Source organism: Chaetodon auriga, chromosome 5 (genome assembly GCF_051107435.1).
Source record: "Chaetodon auriga isolate fChaAug3 chromosome 5, fChaAug3.hap1, whole genome shotgun sequence".
Taxonomy (NCBI): domain Eukaryota; kingdom Metazoa; phylum Chordata; class Actinopteri; order Chaetodontiformes; family Chaetodontidae; genus Chaetodon; species Chaetodon auriga.
In genome coordinates this window covers 9,785,203-9,795,429 of record NC_135078.1, presented here as the reverse complement: position 1 = coordinate 9,795,429, position 10,227 = coordinate 9,785,203, and the positions used below count along the sequence as shown (strand labels likewise).

At 41.9% G+C, this 10,227-nt stretch overlaps 1 protein-coding gene across 1 annotated transcript in view; it reads left to right on the top strand.

Annotated features, from left to right (window-relative positions):
• The first annotated feature begins 3,799 nt into the window (after positions 1–3,799).
• prkg2 (protein kinase cGMP-dependent 2) overlaps positions 3,800–10,227 on the top strand; it is a 28,677-nt gene continuing 22,249 nt past the window's right edge. The window contains exons 1-3 of the mRNA XM_076731642.1: positions 3,800–3,952; positions 4,866–5,400; positions 9,057–9,223. Of these exons, the coding sequence (XP_076587757.1) occupies positions 4,874–5,400; positions 9,057–9,223 (694 nt within the window). The 5' untranslated portion in view covers positions 3,800–3,952; positions 4,866–4,873. The remainder of the gene's footprint in view (positions 3,953–4,865; positions 5,401–9,056; positions 9,224–10,227) is intronic.

The window sequence follows — 10,227 nt, the reverse complement described above, 5'->3', positions numbered from 1 at the left end:
GTGGCGACTTAGAGGTTTATTCTTGACCTGTGGGAACAGTATGTGTAAGAAAGCTCTGAATATCACACCAAGGAGTAAATGCCTTCATCATAAATGTGATGACTTGTACATGTTGATAATTCAGTTGAATGCACTTTAGTTTGTAAATATGAACCTTAAATATATTTCAGATTATTGTTGTCACATGAACAAACTACACAAAAGATCTAAATATGAAATATTTTTACAATTACACATGAATATTTATCTATTTATAATTTTCGATTTATCCAGAGTAAACTTACACAGTGGACTGACACTGAATGCAGCTCAGAAACAGTCAGCTGGGGTCGATTAATGGCTGCTACAGCAAAATGAAGAAGTGCACCTTTAACCTCCTGGGACCCAAACTCTTGCATGGCATGCATTTTTAATTTCTCTTTGCTATTTGGGCTGATTAGGACCTGATGAGTGTAAAAATAAAGAATTATTATTAGCAATGTAGAGCAAAATTGTTGTCAAGACCAGAATACTAGGTCTAGACAACCCAAAATGTGATGTCCATATATGTGGACACCAGGTCCTGGGAGGTTAAGGTTTATATGATGACTTTTTCATAGTAAGTTCATTTATTAATTTAGAAGCATCTGTTATAATGGATACGAGTAGCTCTAATTAGTAGAACCACAACCACATCACACAAGAAGTGATACAAAACATATTTTTGTTTTCAATCAACATAACAATAATAAAAACAACCTTATTACCATTTAACAGGTGTCTCTGGATCTGCTATTATCTGCAAGTCCAACCAGCACATCTTCTTGAACGTCTGACATGGTGAAAAGTTGTGACCCTCTGTCCAGGCTGCAGCGCTGCATTGAGCACTCTATAGAGACTGCATGAAAAGAAACACAGCACAACAAAAAGCAGCTGAGGTGGGAGTTAACGGTCTGTAAGGGGCACTGAAAATCAGGAGCTGGTGCGGACTGAAATCCTAAATAGTATAAATTATAATGTTACTCAGAGTGACATGCAGGCATAGGTCAGTATGAATCAGAGACCTGGAAGGTAAACAAACATACTGAAGGTACACAAAGTCTGTCTCCCTACAACGGAGGAAATAAATAATTAAATAAAAGAACATTTGAAAGAAAAAAAAAAGCAGAATGATTAAGTTTGTCTTAAAAACCTTCACAGAACTTTCTTTAATGTAAACCAGGAACACATGGAGGGACATTATAAAATGCTGGGCAAGACAACACAAACACTTTCTGATCAACATCTGAGGAGTGTGTGATCACATTTTCTGCCACTGTTTAAAGATGAATGCTTAGTGGCAGAAAACAAAAATACATATTTGGCTCCACCAAGTGACCAAATCAAGTCAGTGCAACTGACAGCAATGCACAGAGATTTGAGGCGGCAATGATAAAGTGAGATGAATAGTTTTTTAAAGTGTCAAAAAACAAAATAAAATTCTATGACTTAAACAGTCCTGTGAGAGTGTAAACATGGTAAACAAAAACAGGAAACACACGTAAAACACAAGGACAAAATGCAAACTGCAAAAAGCTGATTGGCAGGTTTAAACCCTGACTTTCTGGCTGTGGGGTGGGGCAAGGTTAAAAACTGAACCACTGAACAGCCAAAACATGCATTCTGCCAGAGTGCCCTTAAGCAAGTCACTGAAGCCCTGAATAGGCATGAATTATAAAGTCAGCTAAACGCCTTTAGTGTAAACATGTCGGCTCATTATGTCCGTCACTTGCTGGTTTCTCAGGTTTCTCTCAGGTCCAGGTTGGGAGTCACTGACCTGGATTCTGTATTTCAGATTTCTGCTGTGGTCTGAGCGCAGCAGATGAATCAGCTCTGGCCACCTGCCATTATTGTTCTGTGCCTGTCAATAAAATGTGCTGCAGCCCAGGCTGCTTCTGCCGGCGTCACAGACAAACACACTGGGAAAACCGATTAATCACTTCTGAATGTGAAAGCCTGCAGCTTCCTGGGTGTCCACTTTAGCTTGTCCAAAGAAAAAAGAAAAAAAAGAAAAGAAAGTAAAATGCATAACATTACCACACGAGAGGAACATGATCAGTTCAAAGACATACTGAGCTTTGTACTTATAGTTTTAACCATCTTGTACCATCTCTTTGATTTCTTTGCAGCTGCTCTGATGAATAACTTTATTTTAGCAACGACTACATTGTTTTCTGGCCCACAACACTACTGTTTACGCTCCTTCTCACTGCTCTGCAGCTCTCACAGCTGGAAATAAAGCAACCTAAGCATACAGCACATTCTACAGTTTGACCCCACTGCAAATGAATGCTCCCCTGCCTGACTTTGGTCTCTGCTTTTACACACTTCATTGGGCTCATTCACAGTGCATACATGATACAAATCTCCATGCACTGGTACTTATTTGCTTTTGTGTATTATATTTGAGATTTTTCACATCTTCTGTCTCAAATCGAACACGCTGCCCCTTAAAAGCAACCCTTAACCCTCAAACAGCCCTTTAACAGTTGTGGGGACCGGCCAAAGTGTCCTCCCTTTCAAAAAATGCTCAGATCACACCCAACTTTGAATTCAGCCTTCATTTTGACCTCAATTACACTCCTGTTAGGTTTGGTGACTGTATCTTGCACTGTTGTGTTGACAAAATCTGTCCACAGACAGACATACTAACAACTGGGAAAGCAGTCCAAACCGCCTCTGTGGTCGTTCCCGCTATAATAGGTGTCTCCAGGACCACATTTTGCCGTGATGACACACACACAGACTGACGAGGTGAAAACAATCCCGGCAGTGCTGTCGCAGCTGGTAATGACAGGATAAGGCTAAAACAGAGCGTGATAGTGGCAGAGGACCTGACTCATGTCTGTTACACAGTGATGTCTAAACATTAACCTTAGTCAATATGAGTGTATTGACTTGGTTGTGTTTCATTTCTTATCAATTTAACTTTTCCTCTATACGAGGAAGAATGTGTTTCTTTTTATTCGTTTCTCCATTTATTTACATTATTCACATTTCTATTTAGATGCTTCTTTTGACAAACTGTTAGTTAAACTACAGGCCTGAGGCGTGATTCATTGCTAAGTGGGGCTGTTGATGCAATCTCAGATATCACTTCTTCTCTACAACAACCTACATGTTTGAACGTGTGAACCGCCATGCATTGTGTTACCAGGCCTCATTTTCACTAACAGTGGAAGAGTTTTTACGTATGCTGCTCCTTCTGCCTTGAACCGCTGCAGTTACATCAAAAATGACTACATTTTGCCTCTCTCTGTGAATTCACATCACTGCTGCAGAAATGCTTCAGCCTCATGCCCACACGTACAGTAAACATGCAAACAAATGCCCATCGCCTCTCCTCAGAAACCCCATTTGCATCACATCCAAACATAAGTTTCTGCACCCCATCAGCCTCCATCTTCCCTTCTGCCTTATCCTCTCTTTTAAGGCAATGTCTCACTGTATGCATGTTCTAACATGCCAGTTGTGTTTGGGATTGGTTGGAGTTATTTCTATAATTTTATACAGATCTTGGGTTCTTTAAAAGTGATATTTAGGTTGTATTTAGGATGATTGTATTTGCTATTCATGATATTCTAAATCACATGTCTGTTTTTCCTGGATAAATAAAGGTTAACAAAAAAAAGTTAAGCCTCATTATTACAACGAAACCTGAGTGAACAGATAACTGCTTAATTCTTCTCCAAATTTGTTTAAAGGGGTCTACCTCGCTCACACCTCACCTGTCAGTCAGAGCGGCTGCCGCGCGCGAGCAGGAACGCGCACCGCCGGGGAGGAAAGAGAGCGCGAGAGGCAGACAGAGGGAGGAGAGGATACGGACAGCCTGCTGGATGGACGGCTTCTCTACGGATGCTCGAATGTGCAAACACGTTATTTCTTCTTTTAAATCGTCGTGCAGGCTCGTTTGAAGGCTCTGGAAACTAATCAGGTGAGCGCGAGATTCACTCTGAACTGAAGTCATTTATCACTCTGTGGGGAGGAATGACGAGGCATCGTGAGGAGCAGGTGCACGGTCCTCTCAGGAGTCCTTTTAATAAGTGAATTTAAACTGAATTCGTTTTGAATTACCTTCACGTTATAACAAGAGTTGGGGAATATTCTTAGAGTATGAGAGTACGAGTCCTCGGCTGAATGACAGTAAATCTGTTAGTGGCACTCTGGTTTTAGCCAGCCAGTGTGTGGAGTTGAGGCTTTTAAACAAAGGGAAAGATAAGTTCTGTAGTAATGTCTGTAAAAAGGTTTATAGATGATGGCAGGCATTTAGTTTTCAGAATAATGTCAGAACAGTCTGATCTGGCATCTGCTCACTGTATCCAGCAGGAATGTCATGAATGAAGTGGACTGTGTGTGTGTGTGAGTGGGCGACAGTCCAGAACGACAAAAGCAGGATTGTTCTCTGACATTTTCTCCCATATGCACTCTTACTATCTGCAGAGAAAAATGGCTGAAAAGTTCACTTCAGAGTGAAATGCTATCGTTCAAGTTGTTTGTATTTTGACATGTTTTCTTTGAAAGCTTCCTGAGCAGCATCTCCTTCACTGCTGGCAGATAGGGAGTGACTGTCTGTTGATGTAATGTAATACTTCCTGCCTTCTGAATAATAAATGGAGAGGACACACTCATTGACCATTATATACTGATTTGCTCTCTCTCCTCTCTCTTTCCATCTTTCTCCGGTTTTCTCTCCTCACAGCGTCAGCACTTTTGTCTGAAACCTCACTCCCAGCTTCCTCAAACAGATCTTCCTGTGCTAAATGTCACTGTCCTGTCGGAAAAGCTCACTTCTCTATGATAATGTTTCAGTCACTTCAGCAAATATTGACTTTCCTTCCTATCCTCAGGTGATAAGATGGGGAACGGTTCGATGAAATCAAAGCGTTACAAACACACAGACGGCTCTGCTGCTGCAGCTTCCAACAGCCGAGCCCACAAAGATAACGGTGGCAGGTTCAAAAACTCATCCCTGGACTCCCTTAGGGCCCGAGTGGACGAGCTGGAGCGAGAGGGCAAGAGGAGGGATGAGGAGCTTTGTGCCAAGGAGCAGCAGATCAAAGGTCTCCAGGAGCAGCTGGCCAAACAGACGCGAGCTCTGGCCGAGCTGAGCGAGGAGCTGCAGAACAAGTGCATCCAGCTCAACAAGCTGCAGGACGTGATGAGGAACCAGAGCGGAGCCTCGGCAGGTCTGCCATCGAGGCCCCCCTCCATCAAAACCAGTGGTAAGAGCAGCCCCAACCTCAGCGTTCGCATCAAGGAAACCCTCAACAGAAGGAAGGGGGCCAAAGCTGGGGTGTCGGCAGAACCCACATCCAGGACCTACGACTCCAGCGGCCTGCCAAAGTTCTCCTTCGAGAAGGCCCGGGTACCGAAGGATGCAAGGTGAGAGGTTTGTTTTCAGGGAAGTTCAAAGACACAAAAAAGAGGATGAAAATGAGGCCAGACAGAAGGCAGTTAAAAGGTTCACGATACCCTCAGGCTCAGTCCATCTCAACCCGGTGGAGGAGAGCTGCAAACACAAGCAGCAGCAGCAGATTTCAGTGTGATGATGTGCAAAAAAAGATGTCGTAAGGACCAACGCTATTCAGGTCCAGATTTTTCAGCTGCTGGTCAGGGACTTAAAGTCAGGACTGATGAAGACATAGAAAACAAATGTGATATATAATCAACTGTGCGTCCAGGATGAGTCTATTTTGAACATGTAATCCTTGGAAGTACATATACTTTTGTCCATGTAGTGTAGCTTTGATACTCTCATGAAACAATAAATGGCTTTTTCAGTTTTGGTTATTATAGCCTTGTTTACAATTAATGGCAAAAATGCACACAATGGTATTACCTGAAAAAAGCTCCACCCCTCATATGAAAAACAACTGTCATTCCATTGATTTAGACTAACAGTGTGCCCCACCCTGACAGGAAATATATCAAATTAAGAAAGTAAGCTGATCTCAAAATGCTGCCTCGTGGGGACGTTAAGGCTTCAAGCCTAAAAAAAAAGGACACCAAGGATCATTTAGACTGACAAAAGAGGCTCAATGAAGCAAACATTTCAATCCATCAGAGCTCTCTGCCTCTGAAGAAGTAACATGTTAAATATTAAGCTTGCATACGAAAGCGGCCCAGTGGCTGTGAGCATGATCAGAGAGGTCGACACTGAAACCGGATTGATCCCTGATCTTCTGATCACTGGTAATACTGCTGAAGATGCGACTCAGCTGCTCTCCAGTTCGACATACAGCCCAAATACTGGCTTCAGTTATACTTTTCTTAGATTTTTTTTTTTTATTAACAGTAAACAGCGTGTTTCTTAGCAAATTGTTTAGAAAAGAGATGACTGTAAGGTTGTTTTGTATAGCTAGTATGTATAGTGATTTTAAGTCACCTGTCTAATTAATCAGAAGGACCCACAGATAACCATGCTGATAAAGACGAGTTGTGTTAAAAGTTGAAAAGTTAGAGCCTACTCTAAAAACCTGTCAAAAATCAGGAAACTGGACAAAACATTTTGAGATCCGCTGCACTTGATATCACTTTCATATCTGTCAGTTTCCTGGCTCAGCAGTTGCGAGGCAACCAGCGGCGATTCCAGGAAGTTAGTGACTGGCCAAGAAACAGTCTGACACTCGACCCTCTGAACTGTGAACCGTCACTTTCACACTGTGGTTTTTATATGGATAAAATAAACAAGTTAAAACGTGTTAATTAGTGAGCTTTAGAGCTGCTGGGAGATGGATTTTGTTACCTTTGGACAGAGCCAGGCTAGCCGCTTCCCCCTGTTTCCAGCCTTTGAGCTAAGCTAAGCTAATCATCTGCTGGCTGTGGCTTCATAGTTAACTAACAGACAGAAGAGTGGTATTGATCCTGTCATCTAAGTCTCCACCGGAAAGTAAATAAGCTTACTTCGCAAAATATCAAACTATCCCTTGAAAATTTCCTGCTCACTTCATTCTGTTTCACCCAATTCTGCTTTTTACTCATTAAGAAAAAGGAGCTGGTGATGGGAATTCCAGCTCTTCTTAGTGAGCAAGATCATTTGGCTCAGCTCAGCAACAAGAGCCAGGTCTGAAACGCCTCTTCATTTAGTCCCACTTCTGGCTCTTATAATGCAGCCAAATTTATCAATGCGTTGACTGATGATGGGTATATGTGCACATTTATAACTCATATTATTCAATGTCATTTCCTTATCATTTCCAGAATACCAAAAATTGCAATGCATTGTAAAAACATCAAAAACTGCCAACAGTCATATCCTAATGTGTGACCCCAGTCAGTCAGTCCTGTTAGATTTTCCAACATGAAAGCCGAAATTGCCTTTTGTCACAGTAAGTGTTCTTCATATTGTACTACATGAATACAGCGCGCTGCAGTGAATACATGTGAGCATGCAGAGTCTCCCTCTTTCAACCTGATCCTCATGTTTCAAACATATGCTGCTAATAAGCCCAGTGTGCATTATATAACCAAAACCAATGTAAATGAGGCAGGCTGGTACCCTCATGCAGACGGGCCCTCCGGAACAGAATCCTCATCCTGTGTGAGTGACACTGTAGCGTGGTGCAGACCCGGGAAAGTAATGACACATCTAGGTGGGAGGAAGGGATGTGGGTTGAAAAATAAAGGGCTGGATGTCATCTGCTCTCGTTTTATGAAGCCCAAAGTGATAATTTATCACACACGATAAGGTGGATAAACAGACCACCCACCACCTGCGCCGCTCGCCTCTCCGAGCAGCGACTGGGTCTCATGATCTATAGTTTGCATCCAGCCGTGACTCTTAACCTTTGCGGTTTACAACTCCCCAGAGGAAGCGATGTCTTCTTCTCGCTGCAGCTGTTAAAATGCACTACGGTGAAGTTCGACAGCTCATGATGATTTTATGTTTTCGCTGTTACACTTGATTCATTGTCGGAAGGAGCCCAGTGGCTGCAAATAGTCATCTTTTCGCAGGAGACAAAATATTTTTCACGCAGACTAAAAAGTGAGTAATGTGGATGTGGGCGTCCTGGTGGCTCAGTGGGCTCAGGAACGCACCGCATAGCTGCAGTCAGCGGTGGGAGAAGTACTTAAAATGATCCTTCACTGAACATGTATGAAAACTGCAATGGAAAACATGCCTTTAAATCAGTTTTAACTCAGTAAACATAAACAAGTACTATAAGTAAAACCTACTACTATCAAATGTACAAAGTTGAAGTGTTTGTGGTGAAAAAGGCTGTTTGGCTGTTTTGGTGATTTTGATGTTTTAAGATCAGTTGAAGAAGGACATAGAAGGAAGGGAAAGGTAAATTAGGAGTGAAGGATGAAAATAAAGGAAGAAATAGATAAAGAGGGAAGGAGGAAGCAAAACAGCAAGAAATAAGGAAGGAAATAAGGAAAGAAAATGTAAAGAAGGAAAGACAAAGACGGACAGGAAAACAAAATGAAAGCAGAAATGGATGAATGAAGAATTCAAGAAAGAAACAAAAGCCAAGATACAAAGAAGAGAGAAATGTAGAAAGGAGGGACTGACACAAAGAGAGGAAAAGGGAACAGAGGAAGGATGGACGAACAGACTGAAAGAAAGCAAGAAAATAGAAAATAGTGAAAAATGTCCATCCCAATCTTTCAGAATAGGGTTGGTATATTTGAATTGTTTGTTGTGGTCAACCAGCAGCACAAAACCCAAAGAGCTTCACTTCACTAAACATGCAAGACCAAGAAAATAGGGAAGAAATGGGCACTTTTTTTTTTTTTTGCATATTTGTTTAAACATTATTATTTGATTATCAAAATGTTTGAAGTTGATATCAGTTCAGTATCATTTAGTTTTTTTAGATCCTTCTTTCTTTTCTTTTTGTTTCTCTCTGCCTAAAAAAACACATTACAAACAAAAACGTAATGACGAAAATGCAAAGTTAAGTGACCGGCAGTGCGCAGGTCATCCAGTGTAACCATTCAATAGCTAACACAAACGACAGCGTTCAAGATCACCACTTATTTTCACAGCAGACGTCACATTTCTAAGCCTTCCTCTGTTATCTCTGTGTGAGCAGTGTGAAGAAGCTGCTGACGGATGCCCTGAACAAGAACCAGTACCTGAAGAGGCTGGAGCTGCAGCAGATCAAAGACATGGTGGAGTGTATGTATGAGCGCACCTACCAGCAGGGAGAGTACGTCATCAAGCAGGGAGAGCCTGGGAACCATCTGTTCGTCCTGGCAGGTAGGCTCAGTCCTGTTTGATCATCGTCTTCTTGGTCAGGAAGTTAATTAGGAAATGACTTCTTCTGTCCACGTCGTTCTTCTCTCTGTAGCGTAGGTCACACTGGGCCATGCTTTATCAAAGGAAAGGTTGATAATGCCGACCCACAGTTCTTTGCATCAGCAACATTTAAAGCGACGCACCATTTGGCTGTTCACAACGATAAACGATCAACATGTCACAAACATGACAAACCCACAGCCTCTATCAGCCATAACAACTTCAAAGCACCGTTGAGTTTTCATTAGCGTATAATCACCTGAAAATAAGAATTGTTTTTGTTACCTGAGACTGAGCCGGTCTTCTTCCACAGAGTCCACCATGTTTGTACAGCAGCCCAGAACGGACAAACCAAACACTGCCTCTAGAGTGTGCCTTTTGTGTTTTTTGTGGCCACTGTAGGAGAGGGTGAGACGAGGGGTGTTCACTTGATTGCAGTCTGCAACCTTACCACTAGAGGCCACTAAATCCTACACACTGGACCTTTAAGAAAGATGACATGGACAGTAGCAGACTTGTAGGCTTCAGACGTTACGGCCATGTTGCATAAATTATACAATAGTTTCCATACATTTGAGAACCTTTTACACAAAACTAATGCATGACAACTGCAAGGAGATGTGACGCATGACCAAAATGTATCATGTGAGTAAATGTCCACTTCAGAGATGAAAACATCAGATCTGTGTTATCTGCATTAGCACCACCTACTGCTTATCTTGATGAATACAGCAGTGGATGGAAACACATACATTCACATTTTATTTCAATCAATCAAAGTATGAATTTATTCAATGTGGTTTTGGAAAATGTACAAACCCAAATCTCATGATCTCATCATTTGACCGGTGATCTTGAATAAAGCCATTAGTGGGCTTTATTCAAGATGTCTGGTCAGGGAAAATATTACAGTAGTTGTGATGCTATGGATGCCATGATGTAAATGACAAGCCAGATGTGGAGCA